This window comes from Macaca thibetana, chromosome 7 (genome assembly GCF_024542745.1).
Source record: "Macaca thibetana thibetana isolate TM-01 chromosome 7, ASM2454274v1, whole genome shotgun sequence".
In the NCBI taxonomy this organism is placed as follows: domain Eukaryota; kingdom Metazoa; phylum Chordata; class Mammalia; order Primates; family Cercopithecidae; genus Macaca; species Macaca thibetana.
In genome coordinates this window covers 121506839-121519424 of record NC_065584.1, presented here as the reverse complement: position 1 = coordinate 121519424, position 12586 = coordinate 121506839, and the positions used below count along the sequence as shown (strand labels likewise).

At 49.8% G+C, this 12586-nt stretch overlaps 1 protein-coding gene and 1 long non-coding RNA gene across 8 annotated transcripts in view; one reads left to right on the top strand and one right to left on the bottom strand.

Annotated features, from left to right (window-relative positions):
* The window catches only part of LOC126959460 (uncharacterized), a 36892-nt gene extending 31653 nt beyond the window's left edge, over positions 1–5239 (bottom strand). Inside the window, exon 1 of the long non-coding RNA XR_007727538.1 lies at positions 5069–5239. This is a non-coding gene — a long non-coding RNA (uncharacterized LOC126959460). The remainder of the gene's footprint in view (positions 1–5068) is intronic.
* Positions 5240–6103: 864 nt separating this feature from the next.
* Positions 6104–12586, top strand: part of MEIS2 (Meis homeobox 2) — a 211320-nt gene continuing 204837 nt past the window's right edge. For 4 of the 7 annotated variants that reach the window (XM_050798576.1, XM_050798575.1, XM_050798578.1 and 1 more), the window contains exons 1-6: positions 6104–6463; positions 7730–7962; positions 9498–9639; positions 10319–10369; positions 11338–11388; positions 12179–12328. In XM_050798576.1, coding sequence (XP_050654533.1) covers positions 6452–6463; positions 7730–7962; positions 9498–9639; positions 10319–10369; positions 11338–11388; positions 12179–12328 — 639 coding nt within the window. In that variant the 5' untranslated portion in view covers positions 6104–6451. Of the gene's footprint in view, positions 6464–6923; positions 7018–7727; positions 7963–9497; positions 9640–10318; positions 10370–11337; positions 11389–12178; positions 12329–12586 lie in introns of those variants that run through there. The other 3 variants (XM_050798581.1, XM_050798579.1, XM_050798582.1) reach the window with 2 other exon arrangements.

The following is a 12586-nucleotide window of genomic DNA, read 5'->3' as shown; positions in this document are numbered from 1 at the left end:
CAATGTAGAAATACTCTGAGAAGCTTGGAGAAAATAACTAGACTACAAAAAAAAAAAAAAAAAAAAAAAAAAATTCACTGTGTCATTCAGAACCTAAAGAGAAGTGCTGGGGATGGAAAGAGAAGACCTAGTAACAGAGGTGGAGTCCAGAGATAGAGAGAGATGGAGAGAGAATAACATATTTTTGATCACTTTTACTTGCTCAGTTCAGTAATGCAAGAAATAAAACTTCTTTCAAATGATACTTTACTTTTAAGTATTGACTTGGTTTTATCCTAAAATCCCTGGCATTTCACATATCTAGTTTCTCTTTTTAAACCTGAATTTTCCTTTTACCTGAAGGAATTTTTGAAAATCAAAGTAATAATTCATGTCCTTTTTTCAAAACCAGTAAATAGAACTTCCCTCCCGGAATAAAAATTAACCTTACACAGTTTTTAAAGATCTGCTTAATCCAAAATATTCCAAATTAAAACATTAAATAAAGTTACAAATAAGATTAAGGTTGGATTTATTTGCTTCTGTAGCAAGACGTCAATTGTTCTAACTGTTGTAAGAAGACAAAAAGGATTTAAACCTGGCAATTTTAATACACAGATTAACACTTCGGACTTCACAGTTCTGAGGAATTTGAAGTTATCTGTGCTGAGATTCTATAACTTTCAAGAAAAAGAAAAAGAAACAGCTACACAAGCTCCTTAAGGAGTGTGGGCAAAGTCATTTAGAGTCTGGGTTCATAAATGCTTGGTTCAAATTAAACACTCCCCCGTAAAGCCAATGGCCTTCAAATTAAGGGACTATAGTGGAATTCAATTATTCCTTTTAAATCTTAAATGTTACCTATAATAGCATTCCATGTTGGCTCAAAAAAGAAAAGGAAAAATAGAAAAGTAGCAGTTTTCAGAAGTCTTGGGGTTGCTTCAATAAGAAAGAGGTGATTAAAAACAGACTCTTAAATTTGAGAGGCCCGATTCCCCCTGCCATTGGTCCCCACCCACTTGGTCCCCTCCTTTTCACCTCTTTTTTATGCAGTACCCCCACCCCCACTCCAGAGCTAAGTAGCTGATTTGGGATTCTGAAGAAATAGGTTTCACCATCCATATTTGTTCTGGGGCACTTGTAAAATGCGATTTGTAGAGGGTCTTTAGCCTTCTGATTGTCTTTGAATTGTTTTTACTGAAACAGATCTTTTGCAGTTAATGAGTCCCCACGCAGCTGGACAGCTCCTCTCGGACACTGAGAACTCTAACCCCAAAATGACCCCAATTTGACACCGCAAGATGAAATTTTACCGCCTGTTAAAACCATTTCCAGCCTGGGCAGAAGGAGCTGACTGTTGACGGAGGTGTGTGCCACCTCCTGCGACCCCCATTTCGTGCCTGTCTCCCGGGCCTGCCCCACCTACTTTCCTTTCACCCCAAATGTGGGAGAGCAGATGAGCCTGGAAGCCTGGGTGGGAGTGCCAACGCTGACAATGGGGCATTAGCAAAATGCCACCAGGATGGAAATCAGAAAGTGCGGGTACTCTACTCCTTTGGAATCGCTTCTATTGGACTGGAAAATTGGGGATGGGGGAAACCAGGAAATTCTTAAATGTTAGATGAGCTTTTTTCAGCTCTATTAATAAAACACCAGCAAGTCGCTGATGAAAGGTAACAGTCCTTTGAATTCATCAGACTGACCAAGAACCAATACCTTGAATCGACTCCAACTTGATCTCCTCGTGTGTAATCCACTACACTAGGACTTCTATTTTAAACTAACAGTTTCATAAGTGACATGCAACTAGGTAAGTAAGATCTCTTTCGTTCAAAGAAATTCTGGGTTCTCCCCTGAGACAACTGGCAAATTTTTAAAAGACAGATTTCCTCCAGTAGGAATGCACTTTTAACACTCTCACACTTTTTAAACTAAAAGTCGTTGAAGTTAAATATGATTTTTTGACAATATCTTAAAATGTCATATTTCTCTCTCCCTCCTACACCTAACCATATTGTCCCTGTTGTTTGCTTTAATGTATTCAATAAAATGCAAAAGACGTTAAGAATATGAAAAAGAGAGAGAGAAAGGCGTTAAGGTTAAAAATGCCTTCTGCATCTGATGAAGATACATGAAAAGAAAGTTTAAACTTTTCTTTTTTTGTAAAACCCAAGATTATCACTGGATAATCAACTTATTATTAGCTTACGATTGTTTGAAAATATAGAAATCGGCCGGGTGGGATGGCTCACGCCTGTAATTCGAGCACTTTGAGAGGCCGAGGCGGGTGGAACACGAGGTCAAGAGTTCGAGACCAGTCTGGCCAACATGGTGAACCCCCACCCCCCCGTCTCTACTAAAGACACAAAAAATTAGCCAGGCGTGGTGGCGCACGCCTGTAATCCCAGCTCCTCAAGAGGCTGAGGCAGGAGAATCGCTTGAACCCGGGAGGCGGAGGTTGTAGTGAGCCGAAATCGCGCCACTGCACTCCAGCCTGGGCGACACGGCGAGATTCCGTCTCAGAAAAAAGAAAAGAAAAGAAAAAGAAAAGAAAGAAAGAAAAAATATAGAAATCATCAATCTGTCTGAATTGTTTTTACTCACACTGCCAGGGAAGGAACGTTTTTCTAGAAATGCGACTTAAGTTTTTTTAAATGAAAGCTATAGAGATGCTAACTCACTTTACAGTATCACTGTAAAAACAGAAAAAGAAACAGAAGGTAGCAATGTTGAATGTTTAAACCCTGCAAGGCAGAAGTTCCGCGTGACGTTGATCTTTACAAAAAAGGTTTATCAAGGACACTGAGGGGTCTCCTTTAAAAAGAAACGTAACTGGCACTTATTGAACAAGACATTTGAAACAACAATAATCCTATTGGCGACGATAAACTTAAATTCCTAAACTGAATTTAAGAATAATGAGAAGAGTAAAAACAGTACAAACTTCTCAGCCAGCGGCGCTGCACCGGGAACTTGGACCCACCAACATCAACAGCTTTGCAAAGTCGAAAACGCTCCGCGGCGAGAGCAGACTGTGGTTTTTTCCCCTCCACACCCCGCCGCCCTCTCAAACCTCCCGGTCCCGGCTAAACTGAATTCGCCTAACTGTCGATTGAAATAAAATTCTGGAGACCAACTTTTTCTTTTCTCTTTCATCTTCTTTTCTTTTTTACTCACCTTCTCTTTAATGTCGACGAGCAACTCAGCAACAAATAAGAAGGATACTTTTAATCTTGTAGTTCTTCTAGGGAAAAAAAAAAGAGTACGTGGAGGAAGTACCCTCCCCCCAACCTTCAGATTTCCTACCCGTCGGCTCTAGCAGGCTTGAAGCCGGGCAAAAAGAGTGGCTGAAAACCGGGGCTACACTCTCCTCCCTGAAGCTCCGTGAGTCCGGCCGTCCCTGCTCGGGCCACTGGACAGAAACCTCGCGGCCCGCAGCCCCTCTCCCTGGCGTCGCGCTATCCGCGCCTCTGCCAGCCCCTTCGCACTATCTTTCTTTATATGTGAGGGCCGATTTCCCGCAGACATCATTGTTATGATGGCTCATTTAATCAAACTGTTTAATTGCTCTGGTAATCACTATCATCATCACAGGTGCTCAATCATTCATCATTTTTGGAGGGCTTTATTGACCTCCCGAGTTCATTCCTCAGCCCTATTAAAACGAGGCCAAATTTCTCCGACTCCGCTTGGAGTCTCTGCAGTCTGCAATCTTAGCCTAGTTTCTGTTGCTCGAAAGCTTACAGTGAAGCAGGGAAAATGGAAAGGGGGCCAAAAAAAAAAAGAGCCCTCCCACCCGCCCTCCTCCCCGCTCTTTCTCTCTCTCTCTCTCTCTCACACACACACACACACACCACACACACACGCACACACAGTACTTTATTCTCTCTAATCAACCTCCCCCACCCCACCCTCCCTCCGCGGGAAAGTAGGGTAGACGCGGCGCGCGGAAGACACTCTACTCTCCACTTCCCAGAATGGGTTCAAAGTTGGGGAGGGATGCGGCTGTAGGAGAACAACAGTCCGCTTTCCACTCTCTGGGCCAGGGACTCGGAGGGCGAGAGCGAGAAGTTGGGGAGAGGGCGCGCTTCCAGCGCCTGTCCCGGCCGGGCCGCGCCACACGGGGCCGAGGCGCGGCAGGGGCTGCTAGGCTGCGCGGCTCGCGCCGGGTGACCGTGGCTCCGCCCCCAACTCCGGGCTCGTCGTGATTGACGCGCGGCCGCCGGGAAACCAGCGGCGCAGAGGTGAAGCCTGGTGCAGCTTGGGCCAGGGAGGACCAGACACCGGCAACAACTAGTTTCCACCCAAACGGTGTGGGGTAGTGCCTTTCCTTTCCTTTTCCTTTTTGGAAAAGTTCTTTCGGAGCTGGCCCCATCTTCCTGACCCCGCGAAATCGCCCCTGTGTAATTAACACAGCCCTTAGCAGGCGTTACCGCGGCCCGCCGCTGCGCCTCGGGCGACCACAACAAAGCTGGGCTGTGAGCGCCGGCCACTCCTCCTCGCCCGGCAACTTCTTTCTCCCCCTCTTTCCCTCCTGTGCTTCCCAGCTCTGAGTAAGATCCACTTTGGAGACGCACACTCGTCGCGCGCGCGCGCGCGCGCGCACACACACACACACACACACACGCCCTTGGTTACATCGGACCCAAATGACTCTCTCTTCACTTCCTCCCTCCCGATTCCGCCGCAGCCCCCAAAGACTCTCGGGGTGGCCCCTTGTCCGCACCGCTGGGAGGGAGTGTGCTCTGAATTAAGCTGGTCTCTTCTGTTCCTGGAAAAAAATGAGTATTGACAAGGTTGCTGGATCTGCGCAGAAAAGAAAGTGCCACTTAATAAAAAATTTAGCCCGGCAATGGTACGGTCTGCAGAGCTTGCTGCCCTTGGACGTTAGCAGGAAGCCTTCGGGGTGCTGTAATCGGCGGGCAGAGGAGAGGGAGGCCGCGGAATTAAAAGGAACAAAAGCTAGAGCGCCATGCCAAACGTCTCCGACAAGACCCGGTTAGGCAGGAGCCGGGAGTGATGGGAAAATGAACTAGAAGTAAGTTTTTGGAAAAAAAAAAAAATGAAAAGATCTGAGGCGGTACCGTACTTTCCCTGTGGTTTTCTGCAGTTTTCCTCTCTGCGCTCTCCCTGTCCTCTTCTCTCTCTCTCCCCCTCTCCCTCTCTCCCTGTTCGCGCGCGCGCACAACACACACACGCGCACGCACACACACACACTCTCACACACACACACACACACTCTCCCCTTCCTCCCCCCCGCCGTTCCCCATCCCCGTGGAGGAGCAGGCTCGCTGATTTGCTCGGGTCCGCCCGGCTCGAGCCTCCCCTCCCCCTCCCGCCCCCCGCCTCCCCCGCCCCCCCAGCCGGGGCTGTCCGATCGCACTCGTTGCATATCAGAGGCTCCGCGCGGCGCGCTCCTCCTCGCTCCCGCTCCCCACTCCCGGGATGTGTCTCCGCCGTACGACGGGCTATGGCCACCACGACTTCCGGGTTCCGTCATTTCGTTCTCCCGCCGCCGACCCGCGCCGCCAAACTGAGGCTCTTCAATAAGCCAGGCAGCAGCCAACCTGCCAACACCTACTGACACTCACTCATCTCCCAGAGAGAGAAAGAGAGCGAGAGAGAGCGAGCGCGAGAGAGCGAGCGCGAGTGAGAGCGAGCGAGCGAGCGAGAAAGAGAGAGAGGGAGAGACAAAATACCTACCAGGAAAGGGGGGGAGGAAGTCCAATTTTTGCAAACTATTCATTTTTTTTCTTGATTTTTCTCACTGCTTTCTTTGAACAATACTTTAAAGAGAGAGGATCGTATTATAGATACCGCGGGGGCAAAGCTAAAAAAGGGGGGAGGGGGGAGGAAAAAATTCAAGAAGCAGAAACCCCTCGCGGAGTTTTACTGGAAGAAAAAAACGGGTCTGAAAGATTCCTCCTCTTCATCATCATCAACCATCATTCATTCACTACCTTGACATTCCGGGCTTTGATTGACAGCTGGAGTGGCAAAAAGCCATGAAACACGACAGTTCGGTTACATGTGGGCTGCTGACGGGCCGCTCGTAACCTTCAGTTCGGGGGCTTGACAATTTTTTTCTTCTTTTTCTTCTTTTTCTTTTCTTTCTTTCTTTTTTTTTTTTTCCAACTGAGGGGAAGAGAAGAGAAAGAGGGGGAAAGGAGGACCGAAGAGGAGGAGGAGGGGTGGGGGGAGGAGGAGGTGGAGGAGGAGGAGGAAGATCAGGAGGAGGAGGAAGAAGAGGAAAAAAGAGAAAAAGAAGAAATATCACAGAAAAAAAAAAAAAACTCTTCGTTGTCTTGCCTGGGCTTTTTTTCCCCCCTAAAAAATAACATATTGGAGAATTGGGAGAAGTCTCTTTGGTTTGGAAAAAAAAAAAAAGGAATCTTCAGCCTAGATCACTTTCTTATCCGGACTGGGATATTAAATATACGACACATCCAGGAGTTTATTGGAGCGCAGACTGATGGCGCAAAGGGTAGGTTTAAATCTCCAACACTTACCTAGATATAAATCCTCTCCTAAGAGGGGCCTGTCCCGATGCCTCCTCTCCCTTCAACGCTTCTGCTGCTGCTCGCTGCTTGATTATGGCGGCCAGTATTTTAAAAAATAGCAAAATTATTCATCGGCTTCTTTCCCCCCCGTGCCTCTGCGTGTGTGCGAGTGTGTGTGCGTGCGTGTGTGCGTGTCTGGGCGCGCGTGTTCCAGCGCTGTGCGAGCGGGCGGGCGGCGAGTGCGTGTGAGTGGTGTGTGTGTGTGCGTGTGCAATCGTTACACGCTTTCGCCTCGCTCCAGCTTTTACCCCAGCAGCGCGATTCCCCCGGTTCTCCTGCTGCCGCTGCTGCGCCGCTGCCGCCGCTGCTCGCGCGGCTCGGGGCGGGCACGGGCTGCGTAGGAGCCGCCGCCGGGGCCGCCGCTGGGGCCGCGCTGCCGCAGCCGCTGCGCCGCCGCCTAGACTACTAGCCTGGGCTGCTTGTTTTGTCTCTGAAATTGACAAGGACGCAGGGAATCCGCTGCTAAATAATGTTTCTGGTAACTTTCACGTTATTCCCCCTCCCACCCTCCGCTCCCTGCCCCCGGGGAGGCACTGGCCCTAGTCTTTCCTCGTCCTCGGCGTTCTCGTGCTGATTATTAGCGTTTTTCTTCTCTTTATTTTGTTTCATTTCGCCTTTTGATTTATTGGATCCTCGGAGGAGGCGAAGGGGGGTTAGGGGTGGGATCCGGGGTTTCCTCCTCACACTAACTCCATTTCTCCCTCCGTTGGCTCGCTACGGTTCTGTTGCCTCCGGCGGGAGCGGGGCCTCCCGGCGCCCCCTCAAATCCCCGGCCTCGCCGCCTCCTCTTCCTTCTCTAAACGTTGCTCTTGGTTCATGCTTTTTCATTTTTAAATTTAATAACATTTTTTCCTCACAACTTTTAACTTCGTTGTTTTGGCTGGTTTGGTTTCTGTGTGCTCAACTTGTGCTCGGTACTTTTCTCCTTTCTGACTTTGTTTTTATTTTTATTCTCTCTCTCTCTCTCTCTCTCTCTCTCTCTCTCTCTTTCTCTCTCTCTCTCTCTCTCTCCCTCCCTCCTCCTCCTCTCCTCTTTCTTACCTCTCTCCCTCCCTCTCTCCTCTCTCTCATCTTTATCCCTTCCCCTCTTTTCTGTTCACCCTCTTCTCTCTGCTCTTTTTCCCTTTCCACCCCCCTCCTCTGTTCTCCCTCACCTCCTGCGCCCCCTCCCTCTTCCCGGGTTCTGACAGTACGATGAGCTACCCCATTACGGCGGGATGGACGGAGTAGGGGTTCCCGCTTCCATGTACGGAGACCCTCACGCGCCACGGCCGATCCCCCCGGTTCACCACCTGAACCACGGGCCGCCGCTCCACGCCACACAGCACTACGGCGCACACGCCCCGCACCCCAATGTCATGCCGGCCAGCATGGGATCCGCTGTCAACGACGCCTTGAAGCGGGACAAGGACGCGATCTATGGGTAAACCGACCCCCCGGACCCAGCTTACTGTGTGTGAGTGTGAGTGAGTGTGTGTTTGTCTCTGTGGGGGTGGGAGGGTGGACCACTAAGTGGGGAGTTATTTCTGCATGGTGGGGGGCGGGCGCCGCTTGCCTTGGGAGAGGACCGTGGAGGGGGCCTGCTCTTCTGCCCCTGGAGTCAAAGACCCGAAGAACTAGCCTCCTTCACTCCCACAGCCCGGCCACTCCGGACGCCACAGCCTGGAGTGACTGAGTCCCCAGAATCCTGCCGGGGCCTTCTCCCCGAGGACAGGATTCCTGGCTGAAGGACGCGGGGCTGCTCGTTTCAGTCTCCCTAACAGAGGCCTTGACGAAGGAAAAAGTTTCCTGCCGATGAGGAGCAACTTTGGGTTTTTTTTAGTTATTTTTTTCTTCTGTTTCCTATTGAGGGTCTGGGAGTCACTAAAAGCAGCTTGAGCTGGGATCAGGGCTGCTTCTGTCGGCCAGGAAGTCCTAATCACCCACTTCTTAATTCTCTGTAAATAAAGGGGGCAGACCTTGAAGTGCAGCGAGGTGGAAGGGACTGTTGCTTGCTTGGAGCCGCTCTTAGGGGGAGTAAGGAAGATGGCTGGAAATTATTTTATATTCTGAGAGCACTTGGCGAGGGGTGGGATGCAGGATCCTAACGTGTACCACACGGGCTCTTCCGGCTGAGGGTAGGTGGGAAAAGCGACGGGATGCCGAGGGGAGGGGACAGTGGGTAAACAGCAACTGAGCCCCAAGCCAGAGGCCGCAAGCATCCCGAAGTGTGGCTAAGCCGCCCGGAGGAACACAAAGGGCATACGCGCACGCACACTTACAAGTTTTAAAACGCGATTTATTTATTTTTGTCTCCTGTAACGCTGAGAGAAATGTGGTCTTTGGAAGGAAGCTCTACAGCTTGTAACCTTCCTATTATTTCGGCCCCCACACTGGGGCTTTAGTAGAAGTGGAGCAAATAAGTTTATAAGGCAAGGGGGTGGAGAGATTAGAAGAGCATTCTCTTGCATTTAGGAAATGTCACTCCCGTGTGTCTGTAGGTGAAGCCTTCGGCCTCGTCTGAAATGCCCATTAAAATGCAGAGTTAAAACTATATTTTTTAAATTTCAAACAGTGTTCCTTTCTTGGGAGATCAGGGCTGGGTCTCAGGGGTTGGTTCGGCGGCCTCCGTAGTGTGGGGAGTGGATCAGAATCGACTCAGGGCTCCAGACTGCCTGAGCGACTCCGATGTTTCATTACGTTCCAACTGAGGCTGTTTTTATTTGTCGGGCTGCAGTGGTCGAGGGCTTCTCTGGCCAGATCTGAGGGACTTCTGAGCTGCGGGAGAGGGCCAGGCCCTTTTCCCTTTCTGTTTCTGGCTTAGGCTCGGCTGATGGAGGAAGGGTTGTAAAGTGTGTTGCGTGCCTGTTGTATTAAAGAAGGACTCCACACCCTCCAAACTTGTTGATTACAGTTCTTGCTCCTTCCCCTCTGCACCCCGTCTCTGTGTGTGTGTCTCTGCGTGGCGCTGCCCGTTAGGCACCCGTTGTTTCCTCTGTTAGCTCTGGTCTTTGAGAAGTGCGAGCTGGCGACCTGCACTCCCCGAGAACCTGGAGTGGCCGGCGGAGACGTCTGCTCCTCCGACTCCTTCAACGAGGACATCGCGGTCTTCGCCAAGCAGGTCCAGCCTTCTTGATCCACTCATCTTCGGGCAGTCCCTCACTACCCCTCCCCTTTCCTCGGAGCTTTACTTGAAAGGAGGAAAGGCCAGGGACACCCGATCTGTTCCTCTGGCCCAGTCCGCTCTCTATGCCTCCTCCCCATCCCTGAGCCTGGGGGCGAATTGGAAGTGGAGATAAATATGGGTGTTTGTTTTCCCCCCCAGCAGGAATACGGGGTCTCGACCCTCGAATTAAAGTTGACCTGCTCCTAATCTGGGGCTTGGCCTTTTTCCCCGCCTCCAGCTACTTGAACAAGAATTGGGGAGAGGGGCTGTGAGGGACCCGGTAGTGCCCGGGAGGCAAGGAAGCTGGGCGCCTCTCCGAGCGGTCCCTGGCAGCAGTGGAGAGCCACAGCCTCTTGGACGGCTGGATAAGGGGATACTTGGGGCCCTGAGAACGACCCTGAGTTGCTGGTTACAGCTTAGTGATACCAGCTCCCCCTTAATGGGGTCAGGACCAGAATGCCCTGATTCTTCTTCAGCGACCCCACTAATTTAAGGCACCAGTTTTTCCTTGTATTTTGCCAAAGCCCCTTTCCTCTTCTCCACCATTGCCCCTTCACCGTCCCCATTCTCACATTTCAGTTTTCTTATTTTAAATGGGGTGACCGTTCAAGCTGACTTTCTCTGTTTCTTACAGGTTCGCGCCGAAAAGCCCCTTTTTTCCTCAAATCCAGAGCTGGACAATTTGGTAAGGCTCTCTGTTCCTTGTTTTTCCCCAGCCTTTGCCCTCTCCCATGCCCAGAAGCACCCACTTTCTGCTGGAGCTCTGGGGAGTTAGAACAGAACCCTCTTTTGGAGCTCTAGGGAGAGAGGGAGGAAGGGCGCAGCCTACAGCCCCCGCACGGGAGCTGGCGAGCGAGGAGCAGGATGAACGTGGTGGGGAGCGAAGCCCAGGGAGGCCAGAACGGGAGACCAAGCGCCGAGAGCGCGAGCAGGGGATGTTTCCCAGGTCTCGGCCCCAGGAGTAAACTGCGAGAAGTGAGTTATTTCCTCTGTTTGCCGGGGCAGGCGGCCGAGCCCCGGGCGGCTAACCCGAAGGATGTAACCGCTGGCACTGCTGAGGGCGGGCTGGGGGTGGGGGCTGGGGGGCGGTGAGGGGCAGGCCAGCGCAGGCCACTTTTAGGTGCGATTCTTTTGCTAATTTGCACGATTTCAATATTAAAAGTACTTAAATCCGCTTTCAAAGGCCCTGCCTCAGCATTCATCTTGAGTATTTCCTTCTTTAGTGAGGAAGGATTTCGCTGGGTATGCTGTTCTAAAAAGCTTTTTCTGTCCTGAGAAGCGACCTTTTTTTTTTTTTTTTTTAATTGTCCTGAGGTCGAGGGAGGGGATGTTTAAAGAGGACTAAAAGGAGAAAAAAGGCCTGGCCCGAGGAAAGCAGTCCTTACAAATAGCACAGTGAACATCAGGGGGAAAGATATTAGTGCTTATGCTCAGGTTGAGTCAGATTCCTACCCCGTGGCCAATGAGGCAGAGATGATCAGTAATCACTTGATTTTTCTGACTATTTCTTGATCTTTAAGTTTTTCCTGGTCACCTGCCCGTTTCTTCTCCCCAGCCCAATTTTCTCACCACCATCGTCACCCCACTCCCAACCCCAAGACAGGACCTCGGAGTCACACAGCTCTAACTCCATTCCCTGAACTTTGCTTTCAGATGATACAAGCAATACAAGTCCTAAGGTTTCATCTTCTGGAGTTAGAAAAGGTAAGCAGGAAATAACACTCCCGGTGTTGATTAAACCACTTCCCTCTTGTAGTTGAGTTGGGATGTTTTTAACAAACCTCTAGTATGAAGGATTGAACACCTGGAGATTTTGAGCATGTAACCATGTCCATCCTTCAACTCGCTTCTCAACACAGGGGCTCAGAGGGTGGGTGAATCAGGACAGGCTTGCCTTTAAAATAGCCTCCTCCTCCCTGATATTCCCCTCAGGCATTCAGGATTATTTTGAAATGCAGCAAACCATTTATGTTACTGGACACTCAGCCTGCTTGCATCTTTATTAGCTCAGCTCACCCTCGGCCCTGGGTTTGCATTAGGTGCAGGCAGAGTGAATCATCCTCACTGGGTGTCTTTACATTGCTCTGCAGCTCAATTACTTTCCCCTGGAAACATACAGAACCCCTAGCTTATAAAATCACAAACGTTAATGCACTCCCCAGTTTCAATGTGGTAATGTTTTGATGTTATTATCAAATCAGATTTAATTCCCTGGACTCCCAGTCTGAACCCAGTTATTTCCAGTCCTATTTCTTTCTCTCTCTATTGTAACTTGTTGCTCAGAGAAGTCTCTGGAGAATAATATCTGCTGCAACAATTACTCTATTGTTTCCTTGCCTTCAACTATTACACCCTTTAATTAGAGTTAGTTTGGAAGACATCACACTGTTGCTCTTTCCAAATGTAACCTTGCAACCTGGTATTTTTCCTTTCTAAAAATGAAACAAAACAACAACAACATGAGCTGAACCCTCCACCATGACCTTCGTTCTAGGTCCACGAACTGTGCGATAACTTCTGCCACCGATACATTAGCTGTTTGAAGGGGAAAATGCCCATCGACCTCGTCATTGATGAAAGAGACGGCAGCTCCAAGTCAGATCATGAAGAACTTTCAGGCTCCTCCACAAATCTCGCTGACCATGTAAGTCTGCTAGCCTTTGACAATCTTTTAAGGCCACTGGGCAAAGCATTATTGTAAAGTTGTTTTAACATCTAGCTCCACTGATTGAGTTTTCTTTTGAAATGACTTGGTCTCTTTTGGGGTCTTCTCTTTCTTGCTATCTCTGCCATACCCTTCCTTTTCATTTCTCCTTTCCTGGACCCCCTCCTATTTATGTGGAGAGCCAAAAAACCAGAGAGTTGATAGAGTGATTTGTGGTCTTAATGTGTAAAGTTTTCT